The sequence below is a fragment of the Lepus europaeus genome, chromosome X, assembly GCF_033115175.1.
Source record: "Lepus europaeus isolate LE1 chromosome X, mLepTim1.pri, whole genome shotgun sequence".
NCBI lineage: Eukaryota > Metazoa > Chordata > Mammalia > Lagomorpha > Leporidae > Lepus > Lepus europaeus.
The window spans coordinates 37446725-37469786 of NC_084850.1; the positions used below are offsets into that span (position 1 = coordinate 37446725).

Here is a 23062-nt window from a genome sequence, read left to right on the forward strand (position 1 = left end):
ATGTTTACTTTACTCTTCTTTATATAGCTCATTAAGGTGTGAAGTTATTCATTTTAGATATTTTTGACTTTTTTAATGTAGACATTTACAGCTATATATTTCACTCTCACCATTGGTTACACTGAATTCCTTGAGTTTTGGCAGATTTTGATTTTGTTGTCATTCATCTCTAAGTATTTTCTAATTTCCTTGTGATATATTTTTGGACCCACTACTTATTTAAGAGCATTGTTGATTTTCCACATTCTTGTGATATTCTTTTTCTTCTAATACTGATTTTTGGCCTCATTTGATGTGGTCATTAAGATATTTTGTATTATTTTAATTTACTGAGAGTGAGAGTTGTTTAGTGACTTAATATATGATTAATTCTGGAGAATGATCTGAGTATCCTTGAAAAAATATTGTGTATCTTTTGTTGTTGAATTGTGTTCCACACATGACTCTTAGATCTAGTTGGCTCATATGGTATTGTTCAATCCTAAAACTTCCTTATTTATCTTTTGCCTAGATGTTTTATCCAGTATTGAAGTCTTCAATCATTATTGTGAAAATGTCTATTTCCTTTCAACCATATCAATGCTTGCTGCATATATTTAGAGACTCTGTTGTTTTGTTTGTATATGCTTATACTTGTTATTTCTTCTTGATTAATGGTGATTTCATCAACATAAAATAAATATACATAATGTATTTCATTATCACTCATAACACTGACTTAAACTCTATTTTCTGTCTTATTAGTATTGCTACCTCTGTTGTCTTTTGGTTATTGTTATATAAAATATCATTTTTCATCCATTTACTTTGAATCTACATATTTCTTTAGAGCTAAACCAAGTCTCATACAGATAGCATCTAATTGGATCAAGCTCTTTTTATTCAATTTGTTAATCTCTACCTTTTGACTAGAGAATTTAAACCATTTGAAATAATATTAAAGGAAGACGGGGTTATTTGTCAAACTTTTTTGGTTCCTCATCCTCCATAATTGTCTTCTTTTGTGTCTGATTTTTGTAGTATACAGTTTTGAATACTTTCTTATTCACTTTTGTGTTTTTTTTTTTTTATATTTTCTGTCATTACCATGGGGAAAACAAGTAACATCCCAAATTTATATATATCTAGTTCTAATTATTTTAGCTATTTGTATATTCTTTTTTAAATTGATACCAACTTAGCTTCAATGGTATACAAAAACTGCTCCACACAGCTCTGTCACACAATTTGTGGTACCACTGTCAACAATTTCATTGTTAGGAGTAGGTGTTGCCTGGTGATTAAGAAGCACACATCAGAGGACCTGGGTTCAATTCCTAACTCTGGCTCCAACAAACATAGCTCAAGTAATTGAGTTCCTGCCATCCACTTGGGAGATTAGGATTGTATTCCCAGGTATTGGATTCTGCCTGGACCTTGTCCACCTCTTGTAGGCACTTAGGGGTGAACCAGTAGATGGGAGCCCTCTTTTTGTCTGTGTCTGCCTGTCTGTCTCCCTCACTTTCTGTCTGTCTGTATCTCTGATATAAAATAAATACATTTAAAAAATTGTTTGGTCCTCTTCCGGGAAGCCGACGAGATGGCGGAAGTGGAGCAGAAGAAGAAGCGGACGTTCCGCAAGTTCACCTACTGCGGCGTGGACCTGGACCAGCTGCTGGACATGTCCTACGAGCAGCTCATGCAGCTGTACAGCGCGCAGCAGCGGCGGCGGCTGAGCCGGGGCCTGCAGCGGAAGCAGCACTCGCTCCTCAAGCGGCTGCACAAGGCCAAGAAGGAGGTGCCGCCAATGGAGAAGCCGGAGGTGGTGAAGACGCACCTGTGTGACATGATCATCCTGCCCGAGATGGTGGGCAGCATGGTGGGCGTGTACAACGGCAAGACGTTCAACCAGGTGGAGATCAAGCCCAAGATGATCGGCCACTACCTGGGCAAGTTCTCCATCACCTACAAGCCCGTGAAGCACGGCCGGCCTGGCATCGGCGCCACGCACTCCTCCCGCTTCATCCCGCTCAAGTAGCCCCAATAAAGCGCGCTCCCGCGTGGCAAAAAAAAAAAAATTGTTTTAATTTCATTATTATATGTGCCAGTTAACATATTTATAATTACTATTCTATCAACTTATCTTTTATATCATATAGAAAATGAAAAGTGGGAGTTACAAACCAAAAATACAACAAAGATAGTTTTTACATTTACCTATGTAGTTACTTCTACGGAAATTCTTCAGTTCCTCATGTGGCTTTGACTTACTGTCTACTGTCCTTTCATTTCAGACTGAAGGACTCTCATTTTTGAAAGGCAGCTTTTTCACATATAGAATTCTTGGCTGATAATTATTCTTTTCATTCCAGAGTGTGCATCAACAGGAAGCTTGAATCAGAAGCAAAGCCTGGACTCAGATCCAGGCACTCTGATGGGGAAATGGGCATCTTAATTGGCATCTTAACCACTAGGCCAAATGTCAGTCTTCCCACTGTTATCCCATGTTTATGATTGCTACTTTAAGATTCTTTCTTTAACTTTCAACAATTTGGTTATAATATGTCTCAATATGTATCTCCACGTTTACCCTTAGAGTTCAGTGAACTTTTTCACTATATAGATTTACATCTCTTATCAAATTAATAAAATTTGGAGCCATTATTTATTTATTTATTCAAATATTCTCTCTTCCCCTCTATTTCTCTTTTCCTTCCAGAATTCCCATTATTCATATGTTGGTACATTTTATGGTGTCTCACAAGTCTCTTATGTTCTGATCATTTTTCTTCATTCTTTTTTGTTTCAGCTTCTCAGACAGGATAATTTCAATGAAAATTTTTTTAACCTACTGATTCTTTGTTCTGATTGATCAAATTTGTTATTAAAACCTTCTAGTTAGGTACCATTTCAGTTTATATATTTTAAGTGACAAAATTTGTTTGGTTCCGTTTATAATTTTTCTTAATTGATATTCTCCTTTTGTTCACACATCATTCTCCTGGTTTTTGTTAGTTCTTTGAGCATGCTTATGACAGCTGCCTTACAGTGTTTTTCTAGTACCTCTAATGTTTGTTCTTAATCAGGAACCACGATTTCTCCTGAGCTCCTGACTTTATCAGATTTGTGGGGTGCTATCCAAGAAGCATGCTTCTGTATCACCCTACTCAGAATACCAATGGGGTATGCATAGTTGAAAAATCTATACAAATCTAAGAGCAGGGAAAGCAGGCAGGAGCTCATAGCAACATATAAGCATATTTTAACAATTGGCCATAGATCCTATTACCCAAAGTTCATGTCCATGAATTCCTTAGGATGTCTCACCTGTTGATCCCTTTTCACAAGGGGTCAACACACACACACTCAGCCCTCTGCATGCTCCACTACACACAGTCAATGCTTTGCACTCCACAGAATATGTTGTCCATCAGCCTCCACAGACAGTATGTACGAGTGCCAGCACATTGATATCAGTAGCAGGCCCAACTCTGTTGGATTAAGAGAAGAATACAATCTTGAATATTTCAGAACACTGTCCTAGAGAAAATAAATAAAGGTTCTCAGAACCCATACTGGCTTTGTTAGGATCAAAGTAAAGTATACAAGCCTAAGACATCTCTCTCAAGAAGGAAGAAGAGGAGTGGAGTAGGGACATTCACAGAAAAGATCTCGAGAATTTGCAGAATATCTAGCAAGCATGACTAGTGAAGGTCTCTCTCTAATCCAAGTACCAAACAGGCTTGACCCTGCTTAGCTACCATGACCAGCTGTGATAAGGAACATTCAGGGTGGCTTGGTCATAGAGGACTGAAGGTCTTTCCCTCAGAGTGTCATTTAGTAAAGTCTAGAAGATGTGACTACTTTCTAAAATGCAAAGATAGCAACTCAAGGCTTAAAGGTGCATGAAGAACAAGGGAATCTGACACCTTGTAAGGAACAAAATAAATCTGCCCCAAATGGAGATCAATAAAATGCCTGAAAGAGAATTCAAAATAACCATCTTAAAGAAACAGGGGCTGGTGCTGTGGTGCAGAGAGTTAAAGCCCCAGTCTGCAGCGCCAGCATCCCATATAGGTGCTGGTTCGAGTCCTGGCTGCTCCACTTCTCATCCAGCTCTCTGCCTTGGCCTGGGAAAGCAGTAGAAGATGGCTCAAGTCCTTGGGCCCCTGCACTTGCGTGGGAGACCTGGAAGAAGCTCCTGGCTCCTGGCTTCGGATAGGTGCAGCTTCGACCCTTGTGGCCAACTGGAGAGTGAACCAGCAAATGGAAGACCTCTCTCTCTCGCTCTCTCTCTGCCTCTCCTTCTATCTATAGGTAACTCTGACTTTCAAGTAAATAAATAAATCTTAAAAAAAACCTCAAAGAAAAATACAGACAACTAAAAAAAGTCAGGAAAACTGATTATATATGAAATATATGAACAAAATTTGAGGTTTAACAAAACGATAGAAAGTATATAAAAAGAACAAAAGAAAATCTCTGGATCTGAAGAATATAGTGATAAAAGTGAAAAATTCAGTAGAGAACTTCAATAACAAACTCTATCAAGCAGAAAAAAGGATCAGTGGACTCAAAAACATCATTTGAAATTATACAGCCAGATAAACCAAAAGAAAAGAATACAAACGAGTGAAGAAAGCCTTTAGGATTTATGAGACATCATTAAGCAAGCAACATATACATTATGGAGATTTCAGAAGGAATACAAAAGAAAAAATGCATACATATATATAAAATAATAGAAAATGAAAATTGGAAAATTCACAAATATCCAAAAATCAAACATACTTCTGAACAATACATGGGTCAAAGAAGAAACCAAAAGATATCTTCAGAAAAAGAAAAATGACAACACAAAATAATAAACATGGAAATCAGCAAAAGCAGTTCCAAGAAGGAATTTTATAGAAATAAAGAAAATGAGGAGCAGGCATCTGATGCAGTGGTTAAGACACTGCTTGGAATATCCATATCCCATACTGGAGTGCCTGGATTTGAGTACCAGATCCACTTCTGATTCCAGTTTCCTGCTAATGCAGAATCAATGGTGATAGCCAAGTACTGGAGTCCCTGCCATGCACATGGGAGCTTTAGATTCAGTTCCTAGCTCCTGGTTTTGGCCTAGTGCAGCCTTGGCTCTTATCATCATTTGAGGAATGAATCAGCAGATGGAAGATCTCTCTCTGTTTATGTCTCTGTGTATCTGTCTCTATCTCTTTGCCTTTCAAATAAAATGAAAATAAAATTTTTTAAAAAGACAAGAAGAGCAAAAGACTGCAAATGAATAACCTAACTTTATACACTAGGAACTAGAAAAAGAAACAAAATCCAAAGTCAGAAAAATGAAGGAAATACTAAATAATAGGTAAGAAAAAATTAAATGGAGACTAGAAAAACAATTAAAAATATCAGTGAAACTAATTTGGTTTTTGAAAAGATAAAAAAGGCAAACTTTTAGCTTCAGTAAGGAAAAAATTCAAATAAAAATTATAAATGAAAGAGAAGATATTACAACTAAAACTACAGAAATACAAAGGATTACAAAATGCTGTATAAATAGTTATATGCCAACAAATTAGATCATGTTGAAGAAATTAATAAACTCCAAGAAATTTATTAAAATCGAATAATTAAGAATAAAAAAATCTTAACAGACCAATGACAACTTAGTAGATAGAATCAGTAATCAAAGACTCCTGACAGGGGCTGGCACTGTGGTGCAGTGGGTTAAAGCCCCATCCTGCAGTGTCAGCATCCTGTATGGGTGCTGGATCAAATCCTGGTTGTTTCACTTCTGATTTAGCTACCTGCTAATGCTCCAGGGAAAGCATCTGAGGATGGCCCAAACCCTTGGGCCCCTGCACCCACATGGGAGACCCAGAAGAAGCTCCTGGCTCCTGACTTCCCATCGGCTCAGCTCTGGCCATTGCAGCCATCTGGGGAGTGAACCAACAGATGGAAGACCTCTCCCTCCCTCTCTCTCTCTGTTACTCTTTCAAATACATAAAATAAATCTTAAAAAAAGACTCCTGACAAAGAAAGTCCCAGAATAAGATGACTGCACTGATGAATTCAACCGAATGCTTAATTAGTCAGTATTGATCTTTCTCAAACTCTTACAAAACACTGAGAAACACTTCCAACGTCACTTTACAAGGCCAGAATCATGCTGATACCAAAGCCAGACAAAGATACTATAGGAAGAGAAAAATACAAGACAATAAGTGCAAACCTCCTAAACCAAATACCAGCAAACCAAATTCAACAACACATTAAATAGATCACCCCTTTAGATAAAGTGAAATTTATCTCTGTATTATAGTTTGAAAAAGATATGGCTCTTCAACTCAAGCAGATGGTTAAGTAGCAAAGTCAGGGATTGATGATACCGATGGGGTAGAGGCTTGATCCAGTTATTATGTCTGGGAAGTGGGGGTATGGAGACATTCTTAGATCATTGGCGAGATGCCCTTAGAAAGTTTTCTTGTGAGAGGGTTGGTTATAAAAGTTTGAGTCAATCCCACTTGTTCTAGCTTTGCTTCCTGGCTCATCAGATGATGTTTCCTCTACACACACTCTACCATTGCCATCTTTAAGCCTCATCAGACTGCCCAACTATTGGGCTTGCCCAATCTTGGATTGTGAACCTTCAAAACTATAAACCAAAGCAAACCTCTGTCCTTCCTAAGTTTCTTACCATAGGTTAATTCATTGTAACAACAAAAAGATGAATAATGCAAGAATGATTCAGCATGCAGAAATCAATAAATGTGATATATCACATTAATAGGCTGAAGGATGGTGCTGGCGTCATGGCAGATCAAGTAAAGCTGCCTCCTGTGATGCCAAGATCCCATAAGGGTATTGGTTTCAAGTCCTGGCTGCTCCACTTCCGATCCACCTCCCTGCTAATGTGCCTGTGAAAGTTGTGGAAGATGGACCAAGTTCTTGGGCCCCTGCACCCATGTGGGAGACCCAGAAGAAGCTCCTGGCTCCTGGCTTCAGTCTGGCCCAGCCCCAGCCATTGTGGCCATCTGGAGTGAACGAGCAGTTGGAAGATCTCCCTCTCTGTTTCTCTCCCTCTCTCTCTGTAATCATGCCTTTCAAATAAATAAAAGTAAATCTAAAAAAATAGGCTGAAGGATAAAAATTATATGATCATGTCAATAGATGCAAAATTTAATATCCTTTAGTGATTAGAAAAACCTAAACAATTTAGGTATCAAAAAGAATATACCTCAACACAACAAATACTATGCTCATTGGTGAAAAACTCAAAGCTTTTGCTCTAGGATCATAAGCAAGACAAGGATGCTCACTTGTATTCCACATGCTGCTGGAAGTCCTAACCAGAGCAATTAAGCAAGAAAACGAAATTTAGAAAAGAAGAATCAAACTGTATGTATTTGCAAATGACATGATATTATCAAGAAACACCAAAAGACCACTAAAATATTGTTAAAAACAATAAACTAATTCAGTAAAGATTCAGGGTATGAAAGCAACATATAAAACCCAGTGCATTTCTATTCAAAAAAGAAATTAAGAAATCAATCCCTTTATTACTAGCATAAATCAAAACAGTAAGCTGTTTAGGAATGAATTTAACCAAGGAGGTAAAAAAACTGTACACTAAAACTATGAAACATGAATGATGCTGAAGACACTAATAGTTGGAAATATTATCACGGATTGAATGATTAATCCCAAAATGTCCATACTGAGGTCCTGCGTCCATAGCAGCACTGCACCGCTTGAGGAAGATGGCATAATCTCCAGCAGGGCACACACTGTGATGATCTTGCTTTTTGTTGCTGACCACTTGGGTCTGCTGCTGCTGCTAGAGGCCTATGTGCCTAAGGGCCTGACTGAGACAACCTATTTTAAATAAGAGTTTTGTTTTTAAAAAACTAAAATTCTTTGGATAAAAGTCTCAATTGTGTTGTTAAGAAATCATAAGTGATTGGGGCAGGCATTGTGGCACAGTGAGTTAAGCAATGCTTGCAATGCCCGTATGGTTTGAGTACCAGCTGTTCCACTTTCAATCCAACTTCCTGCTTATGCACCTGGGAAGTCAGAAGATGGCCCAAGTACCCGTGTGGAAGACCCTGATGGAGTTCCTGACTCCTGGCTTTGGCCTGGCTCAGTCCCAGTTGTTGTGATCATTTGGGGACTGAAGCAGTGGATGGAAGATCTGTCTCTTTCTCTCTTTCTCCTTCCTCCCTGTCACTCTGCTTTTCACATAAAAAAATCAGAAAAACATAACCTATATCCATTGTTGGAAAGTGTCATCTTAAAGAATGGTACAAGTAAAAATTATATCCCCACCCTGCTATCAGCATCTTATCCTAGCGGAATCTACTGTTAACAATTTATTTCCAAAAAGAAAAAAATGCAAATTTTAAAATTCCATATTATCCAAAGTGATACACAGATTCAATGCAATTTTTATCAAAATTTCAATGGCAGTTTTCACAGAAATAAAAAAAATATTAAAATTCACATGGAACTACAAAAATACCCAAAATATCTTGAGAAAGTACATAGCTGAAGACATGAAATTTCCTGATTCAAATTATATTCAAAGCTATAGCTATATTCAAAACAGTATAGTGTTGCCATAAAAACAGCAATGAAACAGAAGGCCCAGAAATAAATACAAATACTATCATTTAATATTTGACAAGAGTACCAGCAGTGCACAATGGTTGAAGGATATTGTCTTCAATAAAAGGTTCTTTGAACCATTTGCTTTTGTTTATCCACAGAAAAAGAATAAAATTGGACTTTTACTTTAAACCACACACAAAATTAAACTCAAAATGTATTAAAGACTTAAATATAAGACCTAAATCCACAAAATTTCTCAAAGTAAACATAGGGAAAAAAAAACTTCTTGACACGATATTGTGATGATTTCTTCCTTTTTAAAAAATATTTATTTATTTATTTATTTGAAAGGCAGAGTTATAGACAGAGAAGGAGAGAGAGAGAGAGAATCATCCATCTACTGGTTCATTTCCCAGATGGCCACAATGGCCAGGGCTAGACCAGGCCCAAGTCAGGAGTCCGGAGCTTCACCCGGGTCTCCCACATAGGTTCAGAGGCCCAAGGACATGGGCCATCTTCCGCTGCTTTCCCAAGCACATTAGTGGGGAGATGGACTGGAAGTGGAGCAGCCAGGACACAAACCGGTACCCATACGGGATGCCAGTGTCACAGGTGGCAGCTTAACCTGTTATCCCACAATGCCAGCTCTGAGAAAATGCTATATATACACATGGTACTTCAAAATGTTTGTGGAAAATGTAATTAAAAGATAATGCACAGGGGCCGGTGCTGTGGTGTAGCCAGTAAAGCCGTCACCTCAGTGCCGGCATCCTATATGGGCACTGGCTCAAGTCCGGGCTGCTCCACTTCTGATCCAGCTCTCTGCTATGGCCTGAGAAAGCAATAGAAGATGGCCCAAGTCCTTGGGCCCCTGCACCCACATGGGAGACCTGGAAGAAGCTCCTGGCTCCTGGCTCCTGGCTCCTGGCTTCGGATCAGCGTAGCTCCGGCTGTTGTGGCCAATTGGAGAGTGAACCGTCAGATGGAAGACCTCTCTCTGTCTCTCTTCTCTCCATGTAACTCTGACTTTCAAATAAACAAATAAAGCTTTTTTTTTTAAAAAAAAGAAATGCACATTTCATGAACTTTTAATTACCCTTTGTATGTGTGTATGGTGTGTTTACCTTACTAATCCCTAAAAATGGAAAATCTAGAAAGCCAGACTGATTTTTAGTTAGCAAATCTGACCTCATTGCTCCAGTTGTTTATTTAAAATTGAATCAAAGAATTTCTTTGAGAGGCTGGCGTTGTAATGTAGTGGGTAAAGCGACCACCTGTGTTGCTGGCATCACATACGGGAGCCAGTTTCTGTCCCAGCTGCTCCACTTCTGATACAGCTCCCTGATACTGCCCCTGGGAAAGCAGCAGAAGATGGCCCAAGTGCTTGTGCCCCTGTACCCATGTGGGAGACTCAGATGAAATTCCTGGTTCCTGGCTCCTGGCTTCAACCTGACCCAACAGTGGCCGTGCAGTCATCTGGGGAGTGAACCAGTGGATGGAAGATTCCCTCTCTCTCTCTCTCTCTCTCTCTCTCTCTATATATATATATATATATATATATCCCTCTCCATATGGAACTCTGCCTTTCAAATATATATATATATATATACATATATATATATATATATATATACTTCCAAAACAGAATATCTTTGAAAATAATCTTTCAAGTATACTTTATTATGAAAAGGTCTGTTTTCTTTTAAAAATTTATTTATTTGAGAAAATTACAGAGAGAGGTAGAGATAGAGAGGTCTTCCATCTGCTGGTTCACTCCCCACATGGCCACAACGGCTGGAGCTGAGCCTATGCAAAGCTAGGAGCCAGGAGCTTCTTCCGGGTCTCCCACATGGATGCATGAGCCCAAGCACTTGAACCATCTTCTACTGCTTTACCAGGTGCATTAGTGGGGAGCAGGATTGGAAGTGGAGCAGTCAGGATTCGAACAGGCACCCGTAGGGGATGCTGTTGCTACAGGCTGGGACTTTAACCTGCTGCTCCACAGCGCTGGCTTCAAAGTCTAGTTTTCTAATCTTGTGTCTGTGCAACATCTATGAAGAATCATAAAACAATAGGGAGCAAAGTGGGAGAATAGTAGGAGCCAGCATTGTGTCTCAGTAGGTTCAGCCACCATATGCAATGTAGTATACCATATCTGAAAGCCGGTTGGAATCTCAGCTTCTCCACTTCCGATCCAACTCTGCTAATGTGCCTGTGAAGGCACCGTTATACGCCCCACACACGTGAGCTCCTGCAACCCATGTAGGAAACTAGGATGGAGTTCCTGGCTCTAGGCTTTAGCCTGGCCCAGAAGAGGCTATTGTGAACATTTGAGGATGTGAACCAGGGATGGAAGATCTGTGTGTGTGTGTGTGTCCCTGTTTCTCCCTTTCTCTGTTGTTAGGCCTTTGAAATAAACAGATAAATAAATATTTCTTAATGGTGAAAAAAGTAAAAACGACCCCAGGCTGGTGCGGTGGCATAGTAGGTAAAGCTACCTCCTTCAGTGCCGGCATCCCATATGGGCTCCAGTTTGAGTCCCAGATGCTCCACTTCTGATCCAGCTCTCTGCTATGGCCTGGGAAAGCAGTAAAAGATGGCCCAAGTCCTTGGGCCCCTGCACCCACATGGGAGACCTGGAAGAAACTCCTGGCTCCTGACTTCAGATCAGTGCAGCTCCAGCCACTGTGGCCAATTGCGGAGTGAACCAGTAGATGGAAGACCTCTATCTCTCTCTCTCTGCCCCTCCTTCTCTCTGTGTGACTCCGACTTTCAAATAAATAAATAAATCTTTAAAAAAATTAAAAATGATCTTTGTTGAATTTATTTATAGGGCTTATTTTATGACCATTAAAATTATTTATAAAAACTCAGTTTTCATTTTTTAAATAAGTATAGGTTATTCTGACATTCATATTTCTTGCAATCTGGTTTTACCAATAAGACAAAAGGACTTTTTAGCTAAGGAATATATTCCATAATTTTTAATGTAGACTCAAAAACTTAAGAGCTATTTACATGTGATCTGGAAGAGTTTTTTTCATTGTTATTATTTACAAATGTTAAGAGCTATGTTTAAAATCCACTAGAGTTTCTACAGAAACTTAGTTTGAGGAACCAAAGAATTCAAATTGATTTTTTTAATATTTAAGTTATAAAAATCCTCTTTGTATAAGTTTATTTCATGCATTTAGAACTTGAATGATAAATTCTAAAGCCCACTGCAAATTATGACATGCAGTTGTCTAGATATCAACACATCTTGTTAATAAAAATTACTTAACAATTGTTTCATCTGTGGATGATTCAGTTACATTGTGCTTTTCATTTTCCCTTTGTTTGTATCCTTTCATCCAAAGTTACATTTAAATAATTATTTTTCTTTGATCAATTTTGATACTGCATTTATTTCTAAATCATTCTTATTCCAAGAAATCACTTTCCCTTTCCTTTTCATTTTATAGAGCTTCTGGTGTAAACTAAACTGATGACATTGAGCTCAATCTTTCTTGTTTCAATTATAAAAGTACTCCCATCTATCTTATTAAAACACTGGTTTTCTATTACAAGGTAAGACAACTCATGAGAAAATGGTTATAAAAAGCAACAAGAGCTCTGGAAAAGTTACTAGTGCATTGTGCCAAATATTTATCAAATTCTGAAGCCCTAACATTCAATTGTTTTGTATGCAAATGCTTGTAGCATTTAATTGAAAATACAGTTGTTTGTGCAAAAATTTTATACTTAACAAGTTTCTGAGTTTGGTGTGGCTAAGCCTTACATTTCTTTGTTTCCTTTATTTCTTATTCAGTTTAATCTGTATGTATTCAATGACAATTTAAGACTTGGCTCCATTTTGGTTGTCTCTCCACTCTTCAATAACTTGTTTTATTATATGTTGATCAAAATCAGGGCGGTTACTTTTCTTCCTAATTCTTTATAAAAGACTAGTGATTGTTTCTGAGTGATAGTCTACATTTTAATTCATTCATCATTGTTTGTTTCTGTCTAATGATGCTAAACACAGTTTGAAACTTTTAATAATTTCCCCTCTGGTAAAATTCTTTTTCTACTGGCATACTTCGTACTTCATGAGTTGAAGTACAAATTTTATTCACTCATTCATTCACTCATTGATATCTTTGTTACACCTCTTTTTTTTTTTTTTTTTTTTTTTGACAGGCAGAGTGGACAGTGAGAGAGAGAGACAGAGAAAAAGGTCTTCCTTTTCCGTTGGTTCACCCCTCAATGGCCGCTGCGGCCGGCTTGCTGCGCTGATCTGAAGCCAGGAGCCAGGTGCTTCTCCTGGTCTCCCATGCAGGTGCAGGGCTCAAGGACTTGGGCCATCCTCCACTGCCTTCTCAGGCCACAGCAGAGAGCTGGACTGGAAGAGGAGCAACCAGGACAGAATCCGGCGCCCCGACCGGGACTAGAACCTGGGGTGCCAGCGCCACAGGCGGAGGATTAGCCTAGTGAGCCAAGGCGCCAGCCTTGTTACACTTCTAAAACTATATTCCAATCCCCATTTTCTGTCATATTTACCTTCTATAGCAATTCTTTAAAAAATGTTTTTTTGTTGAGCATGTACTACATTTCCAATCTTCTGGTGTTTATGTTGATTAACTTAAGTAATGCCACATTTTAAGCTGAAAATAGAGTTAAATTGGAGGCTATTAATATTAGTATTAACATGAATACTAATAATCAGCATATTAACTTCAGCTAAAGTTTTATAGGCGGCAACACCTATAGTAAATCGTTCTCTAAAAGGACCCAAAAGGACCCTGACCATTACGTGAGCTCCATTTTCTTGTAAGTACATGCATAGGCCTTCTGTGTCTTAGCAATTGTTTAATATACACTGAACATAGAAAAGATTATTATTTGGAATATCTATTGCTAAAATTGGCATAGCTTCAGAATTTATTGCTTCTGGCAATATCTAAAGAAAAATAAGCTAATCAGTCTAAAAATGTGTCAAATACCCAATTCTTTAGAGACAGCCATATGTTCAGAACTGTAATACAAAAACACCCTGTTAATTGACTGTACAACTCCCTTTCCATCACAATGCATGATGTGGAGACGTACATTGCAGACTAATGCATGGTCAGTGTGATACACTGGCTGCAAACTTATGCATAGTCAGCGTGATACACCTTTGTGCTTGCAGTCTTACACTCATATTTGACTCCAGATCTTTCCTGAAACAGACAACGCATGTATTGTACAGACAATTGTACTCATACTTCAATAGATACGTGTAAAAGTATGTTCCTCTAGCTTCTCTTGCTTTCTCTTGGTATCCCCTAAAATTCATTCATTGTCACGAATACCCCTGTGGAGTTTCAAGAAACACAGCAAAGCTTGCCTGTTTCAAAGCATTTCAAAATTCCTCAGCTGTAAATGAAGTCAAAGTGCAAAATTGTTTTCTTTTTCTACAGTAAAAACTTGCAGTGCTAAATTCATGTACTTCCCATATAGTTTTTTTTTTTTTTTAATTCCTTCTACTTTTTTTAAAGGATGCAAGATCCTCACTGTTTGGGCAAATTCAGGTCACATCTAAGCCTGATCCTTTCCTGATTATTCACAAATAAATCATCCTCAAAATAAAGGAAAAAGTCACACAATCCTCCTACAGCATTAAATTTGTAATCACACAAGACAAGTCATGAAATTCAGGATTACGGTTCCCACGGTAACCCTGCTCTTTCCCTACCATGTATGCCTAGTAACATCATCCTTACATTTAGAATGTTTTTCTTACACTGTATTCTAACTCTGGCATTAGCATCTTGCAAGAGCTGTTTAAATTTTCACCTTACAATACGAGCAATGATTTATTAATTTTTGAAATCCAAGTAAAATTAAATAAATCAAAATAGCTAATAGGCATTCTGGCTAGAACAGAAAATAAGATTCAAGCTACAACCAATTCTATAAATCTAGCCTGTATTTCCTAACTTAGCCACTAGTTGTCATCTATTCTTGAGAAATCATCTCCTGAGGGAGAACCAAGCTCATAACCCACTGGGAAATAAAATTAGATTATCTTTTATGCTTGAAGTATTTTGTGACATCAGAAAATAGCAATTAAGTGTTCAGAACTTTTCCTTTTTCCAGAACAGAGTATGTACAAAGGATTTTGCAGTTTGGGTTTTGGTTACACAGTATCGTGTTTGATTGTTCAATCATCTTAACTAATCTGTTAAATGCAAGAAATAGTCTTTATTTATACAGGAGAGTGATTATATAATTTCAAAAGATTAGCACTTTTTCTTTAGTAGGGTATATCTGGTTGTTAGATATTTAATAGCAAATTAACTGACGTTCTGAATTCTAGCTCATGGTCTGAAATAATAGTTAGGTTTTTGCTTGATACCCGAAGCCAGATTTGACTTCCAGATATCAACTTATTCTTTGGTCTGATCAATTTATGCAATCTGTCCTCAAAGTCTGAACTGAGGTCCATAACTTTCTGTCTCTTCATAATAAATTTTGCCTTGTTACATAGAAGTTCTATGCAAGCCACTTGGGATTTCTAGCATTGTTCATCAGTCCCTTCACCAGTAAGCAATTTTGATTTTTGTTTTGTTATTTGTATTTCTCCCTTTCTCTAGAGCCACAACTCTCCATCATGTCCTTACAACCTCATAGTTAAATTACTATAATACCCCTGTAATTAGAATTCTTCTGGTCTAGAAACAATTAAAATTCACCCTGAGTATGTTTACCTGATAAAGTATAAGATGTCCAATTTGAATTTCAGATAAACGACAAGTTATTTTGGGTAAGTATGTCCCAGATAAAACATACATACACAAAAATTATTCATTATACGAAATTAAAATTTATTCTGGAGTCATGTATTTATATTTGCTAACCCTGGCAAATCAGAGATCCAGGAATTAATCTCTATCACATGGCAAATGTTAAAAATCCACCCTTTCCATAGAAATTCAGAGAGAATTAATGAATTCAGGGTGAGCAAAGGAAGCAGCAGTCTCTGAAGTGATATGAAAACTATCCAATTTCTTATGACCTTTGCATCCGATAAAAGTGCTGATAGCTCCATAAAGCTAGGCTATCCATAAAGGTAAGGAAATATATAATTATGCACCTTTTTCCACTATGAAAAGCTATTAGAAATCTTATCTGCTCAATGATATTTTTCCAGAGTGAGCATTTAGCCTGGCAGTTAATGCACAGCTTAACATACCTACGTCCTTCATCACAGAACCCTGGTTTGATATATTCCTCTAGCTCCTGACTCCAGTTTCCTTGTCAGTGCAGACCCTGGGAGGCAGCAGGTGACTGTTCAAGGACTGGATCCCTGCCAGCTTCATCAAAGTCTAGCCCCAGCCAACGCAGGCATCTGGGGAGTGGACCAGTAGATGGGGGAGTGCACTCTGTCTCTCTATCTCTCTTTCTCCAACTGTCTGTCTGTTTCTCTCTCTCTCTCTCTCTCTCTCTCTCTCTATATATATATATATATATATATATATATATGTATGTATATATATACATACATATATATAAAATTTAAAAATTAAATTCTTCAAAACTTTTAAATAATATTTTCCCAATATCTTTTCCACACATCCTCTTTGAAAATGAAAATTCTGAGAGGGTCAATAATTTATATGCCTGAAAGATTATATTTCTGAGAGGGATGCATAATATGTGTTTTTAGAGAACATATTTTATCAGGTGCTTTTCTAGTAAACCAAAAGTGCAGGGCAATGGTAAAGCATGGGACACTGGAGGACAGAGGAACAGGAGTCACATTTAGGAAAGTAGCAAAGGGTAGAGCAACAGAAGATTCGGGTGATCCAAGTATAAATTTTGCCTAACTCAAATATGTCTAAGCTAGGCTTCTCTCATAAAAACAATTCCAAAAATACATAGCTCTGTTTGATGAGAGGCAGTATCTCTGGAAGTATCTCTGGAACCACACTGCGTGGGATTGAATCTCAAATCTGTGTCATTTCCTAAAATGAAGATAATATTAGTACCAATCACACTGGATTCAGGTCTATGAGACGAAATGAAAAAAGTACTTCTAAGAATGCCTGGTACATAGGGCATGCTATATGTGTTGGTAGTTTTGTTATTATCATTTCTGAGTAAATTTTAAAAATTTATTGCATCGGGGCTGGCATTGTGGCATAGCAGGTAAAGCCACAGCCTGCAGTGCCAGCATCCTATATGGGCTCCGGTTTGAGTTCCAGCTGCTCCACTTCTGATCCAGCTCTCTGCTATGGCCTGGGAAAGCAGTAGAAAATGGCCCAAGCCCTTGGGCCCCTGAACCCATGTGAAAGACCTGGAGGAAGCTCCTGGCTCCTGGCTTCAGATTGGCGCAGCTCTGGCCGTTGCGGCCAGTTGGGGGAGTGAACCAGCAGATGGAAGACCTCTCTCTCTCTCTCTCTTTCTCTCTCTGCCTCTCCTTCTCTCTCTGTGTAACTCTGACTTTCAAATAAATAAATAAATCTCTTAAAAAATCATTGCATCTATTTTTGGTATCTATTTTTTTCTAGTTACTGATTTCATGGGGGTACACATCAGTACAGTATATTCAATAGTCTGAAAGACCCGGTAGTCATTTTGCAGACAGAACAGAATAGTACCAGGGAAAACATTTGCCTACAGTATCATCTTCAGGCAATTTATCCCCTGATCCTCAGCCCATAGCTTAGCAGAGATAGTTTGGTGACATGGACGCTCATTATGGGCAGCCTCTCAGATCAGTCCCCTTTTTAATAATCAAGACATAATAGCTTGCCACCTATGTGAGAGACCCAAATTGAGTTCCTGGCTCTCAGCTTTAGTCTGGCCCAGCCCAAGCCATAGCAATTAGAGTGTGAAGCAGATGATAAGAGCTCTCTCTCTCTCTCTCTCTCTCTCTGACTTTCTCTATATCTTTGTATCCATGCCTCTCAAATAAATATTTTTTTAAAAAGGTTGTAAGTTGGCATGGCCATTATTAAAATTTTTGATGAAAAGCCCTTAAAGGAATTCATTTGAAAGCATATCCTTTAGATATAGATGAGGAGAGAAGACAATCAAAACGATAGTTTCTTATTTATGGGTTAGCTTCCTCGCCAAAGAAAAGTATATATTTTGGTTCCCTTTTATATCAGAACCCTGAATCCCAATCATTCAATATATTCTGGCTCCCTCCACACTGCCTAGTGGATCCTGTCCTAGTCATCAACATTTCCCTTGACTGAATTCACTGTGCTAAACCTGCATGAGCTTCCTCTGCCTCCAAAGAGGAATTCAAAGTCATTGCACAAACATGGATATATAAGAAAATTAAATGCGAAGACAAGTAAAGAAAGACAAATATATCATTATGTGTTCTTTCGATTATAGCCTTATTTGGTAAACTGGTCACGGTTTACATTCATGGTCGCACAAGATGATGTTTAATGCATTACAACAAAAAAGGGAAAAAGAGACAGCATATCAGGCTCTTAAATTTTAAAACACTTAACTTTCATCCACATCACTTTTTTCTTTTGAGGTCATCTTGATCTTTTGATCTCTAAGACAGAAGTTCAGATGCTAAAGCACAGTTACAATATACAACAGATTTTTTTTTTCTGAGAAAAGAAACATTATGTTAGAAAACAGTAATTGTTTTGACAAATAAGAAGAATTCAGATGAATATTACTAGTTACTCCAGAGTACAGCAGTACAACACACAGGGTACATTAACCAGTCTATTCTCTAAAATCTCCTGTGCTTCTGTCTACATTGTCATTGATATAGCAACAGTTCATGAAGAGTTCCCAGAAAAATATAAATTTAATATCCTAAGTTGACATTCTCTCAGGACTAGAGCCCTGGGAATGACAGCTGTAATATTTCAGGAAAAATGCTCATTAGATTTTACTTCCTAATTCCCTCACACTTCTATATAGAACCTCATGTTTGAGATAGAACTGTCTCTAGTTAAATCAGGAGTTGAGGAGTGAGGCTCAAATTTATTTTCTGCTCAATGCATGTCTTCTTGTACATCTTTGGTCTACTTACATAGCTTTACCATATTTCATCAGTTTACTGATCCATAAAAAAGCCATAACTGTGCCTATTCCTCTGTTATATTTGGAGGTTAATTTTCTGTGGTGCTTGTGTGGAAAAAAATGTATTATGATTTCCATCTTCCAAACTGTACAGTGATGCTTTCAGGGATGCTGTCAACTCTCTAATTTAGTCATGATAATACGTCTCCCAAGTTGGTACTAGAAAGATATGAAAATTGAAAAGAATTCAAAATCATAACATATACCATGCTCATGTGAAACATAATTTCATCCTATTTTATAACCTACCTTCCTTATATCTAAGTCTTATTGTCTTTTTATTCCCCAAATACAGGATGTTTTGCATCCTATCTCCATGCTGCAGTAGTGATTCTCTGCAACCTACCAAAATGCATTGCATGTTGTAAATTTGCCATGAAACCCAGCAGTGGACCTTTCCAGCACGATTTGTCACCACTCCCATGTCTCTGCATTCTTACCTGTTATGTATGGTTTCCATCTGCTACCACTCACTAAGTGCTCCAATTCAGCGGGATCTCAAATACTTCATCAATAAACATTCAAGATTTTGCAAGTTAGAAATTGCCCACCCCATAAACTGTACTTCAGTAAAAAGGCCAATTTGCATACATTGTTCATTGCAGGTCATTTATGGATTTATTGAGTATCTACTTTTTTCACATTGTGTATCCTGAAAGGTACCCATCAAGCTTGCAAGAGAACAACAGTAGTAGAGAATCACAATTGCTTAGGCTATCAAATGGTGATAACTTTCATGTGCATTGAAATGAAATTATACAAATATAAAACATGTATATGATTTATATGTTAAGGTATCAAAGAATTTCTGAAATATATATGTATATATTATATATGTGCATATATATTATATATATGTATATATATATATATATATATAGTACTTCATGACTGTTGCCTACAAAATAAAGAGGGAAGTGAGTTTCTTAGGGGGACCTGGGGTCTTCTTATCCAGACTTGCAACTAATCTTGTTTCTAGTAAATCTGCTTTTAGTTACTTGGTGCCTTCACTTCCTAAACATAAGCCTTCTTAAGCCTTTCTCTTGTTGTGTTACAGGAATTACTTCTCCCACAGGCATTATCTTTCCTTACTCTGTGACCTAAATTACTACTCACCTATTTACTTCCTTTTTTCAGATTTTCATTTTATTTGAAAGACAGACAGACAAAAACAGAGACAGAGAGATCTTCCATCCACTGATTCACTCTCCAAATGCCTGCAGGAACCTGGAACTCAATCTAGGTTTACCATGTCAGAGGCAGAGACCAAAATACTTGAGCCATCATTGCTGCCTCCCCAGATGTGCAGTCGCAGGAAGCTGGAATCAAAAGTGGAGCTGGGACTTGAATCCAGGTAATAAGTACAATATGGGATGTGGGCATCCCAAAGTGATGTCTTAAGGGCTATGCCAAATGCTCACCCCAATTACTTTCTGTCTTCCAAAATGTGTGGATATATCTAGGCTTCCAGATTTCCTCTCCTGTTCTCTTTGTCCTTATGATTTTATACTTTTTTAGTTGCTTTTGCTCTCATAGTCTATGGGCTTCAAGAAATGGCTCAGATGAATCCATGTGTTTATCTAGAAGCACTTGAGTTAGGGGAGCAACATGATCAGATACACTTTCTATAAAAATGAGCCAGGCAGTTGTGAACATAATAAATAAAATTAAGGAAAGCATGACTTCAGAGCAGCAGTACAGCCAGAAGAGCTAAGTAGAGACTGAACTAAAATTGTAGCAGTGTAGATATAGAGAAGATGCCAAATATTAAAATTGATAAGGAGGTAGAATCATTAAGAAGTGGCCTCAAGATTAATGTAATAGTCTATATATCTGGGGTCAGTGCTGTGGCGGAGCAGGTAAAGTCGATGCCTGCAGTGCCAGCATCCCATATGGGCATAGGTTAGAGTCCCGGCTGCTCCACTTCCGATCCAGCTCTCTGCTGTGGCCTGGAAAAGCAGTGGAGGATGGCCCAAGTCCGTGGGCCCCTGCACCCACATGGGAGACCTGGAAGAAGCTCCTGGCTCCTGGCTTCAGATCGGCGCAGCTCTGGCAGTTGCGGCCAACTGGGGAGTGGAGATGGAACCAGCAGATGGAAGACCTTTCTCTCTCTCTCTGCTTCTCCCTCTCTCTCTGTGTAACTCTGATCTTCAAATAAATAAGCAAATCTTTAAAAAATGTCTATATATCCACCACAGGTGTAGCAAAGGGAGAACAAGCTTGGGTAGAGAAATATACAATTTCTATGTTGGGTGTACTTATTTGAGTGACCAATAGGACATGCAGGAAGAGATATTCAGTAGACAGCTGACTATACAGAATTGAATTTCTGTTGAAAAGGTCTGGGTTGGAAATACAGATTTGACAGCCATCCATGTAGATATGGTATAACTTGTAAGAAACACACTTCCTCCAAATTACTACTAAAATATGTTATTAAATAGAGATGATAATATCTATTTCAATGACTTTCAATATTTCCTCTTTTTTTTTTTGACAGTGAGAGAGAGAAACAGGGAGAAAGGTCTTCCTTCCATTGGTTCATCCCCCAAATGGCTGCCATGGCGGGCGCACTGCGCCGATTTGCAGCCAGGAGCCATGTGCTTCCTCCTGGTCTCCCATGCGGGTACAGGGCCCAAGCACTTGGACCATCCTCCACTGCCTTCCTGGGCCACAGCAGAGAGCTGGATTGGAAGAGGAGCAACCGGGACAGAATCCGGCGCTCCAACTGGGACTAGAACCCAGGGTGCTGGCGCCGCAGGCGGAGGATTAGCCAAGTGAGCCACAGTGCTGGCTGACTTTCAATATTTCTAAAATGTGACTCTATATCTATATATCTATATATAGCCATAATTTCAGGAAAGCATCCTCAGATGTACATAAAATCATTATGCATATCACATACAATTTTATTTTTTATTGTTTTTAATAAATAAATATTTTATTTTACTTTATTTTCTTTAAAGATTTATTTATCTGAAATTCAGAATTACAGAGAGAGAAGAGACAAAGAGAGAGAGAGAGAGAGATACCTTCCATCTTTTGGTTACTGCCCCAAATGGCAGCAACAGCCAAGGCTGGGCCAAGCTGAAGCTAAGATCCAGGAGTTTCTTCCAGGTCTCCCACATGGGTGTAGGGGCCCAAGTACTCGGGCCATCTTCTGCTGCTTTTCTAGGTGCATGAGCAGGGAGCTAGGTTGGAAGTGGAGCAGTTGGGACTCTACCCAGTGCCCTTATAGGATGCTGGTGTTGTAGTCAGCATCTTTACTTGCTATGGTGAAAACCGGCCTCTCACAAACTATTTTATTATGAATGTTTATCCATTCATCTAATAGAAAAAAATACTGTCACCATGTTTTATCTATCTATCTATCTATCTATCTATCTATCTATCTATCTATTTTTATTGATGCACAATAATTGTACATATTTATGGGGTACAATGTAATATTTCAATGCATGCATACATTTTAATGATCAAATTAGGATAACTGGCATCCATCACTTCATATTTTCAAGATTTATTTGTAGTGTGAACATTCAAAAGTCTTTCTTCAAGCTATTTAGAAATATACAATATGTTATTGTTAACTACTATTACCCTACTGTGCAATAGAACACCAGATTACTTTTACAGTAAGGAAAAAATACTTTTTAATTCAGTAAAAGTAAACCTTTATGACATTTAATTTATTTTATTTTTTAATTTTATTTTTATTTTTAAGCATTCTTTGAGAGATTTAATTAGCTTTGAAGAGGAACCCAGAAATGACACATCTTTTGTGAGCGCTTAGACATAAATATAGCTTATAAGACATAAGAATATCCTCCACTTAATACACTAAAATGAAGTAAATCTTTGAGAATAAGTTTTACCATTAACTCTCATAATCCAACTCTTTGAGGACAGAGGTCCTGCATGGAAGTTAGTGCATGGTGACTCCTGTTGTTATTTAACAATTAACACTCTTATGTATGACTTCAGTCATCACCTGAAGCTCTTGACATGAGTTTCTTAGGCTACAGAAGCCTTTTGAATGCACAAATTCTGTCGGTACTTAACAAGACCATGAGCAAATTGGAAGTTCTCTCCTCCCTTCAGAGAAAAGTACCTCCTTCTTTGATGACCACTTCTTTCCACTGGAGTCTCACTCACAGAGGTCCTTCATGTAGGACACTTTTTGCCACAGTGTCTTGGCTTTCCATGACTGAAATGCTATCATGGGCTTTTCAGCCAGATCAGAATGCCTTAAGGGTTAATTCTGAGTTCAGATTGCTACTTAAAGTGATTGTCATTCTATGAATCTGCTGTGTGGACTGCTTCCTATGTTGGAGCATTCATTCCTTTTTAATTCTATCTTTTATTACTATGAAACACTTAA

General features: G+C 38.0%; 1 protein-coding gene across 1 annotated transcript; it reads left to right on the forward strand.

Moving 5' to 3' along the window:
• The first annotated feature begins 1561 nt into the window (after positions 1 to 1561).
• Positions 1562 to 2057, forward strand: LOC133753280 (small ribosomal subunit protein uS19-like). The gene has a single exon (XM_062183789.1). The coding sequence runs from the start codon at positions 1580 to 1582 to the stop codon at positions 2015 to 2017; it is 438 nt and encodes a 145-aa protein (XP_062039773.1). The 5' UTR covers positions 1562 to 1579; the 3' UTR covers positions 2018 to 2057.
• Positions 2058 to 23062: the final 21005 nt, after the last annotated feature.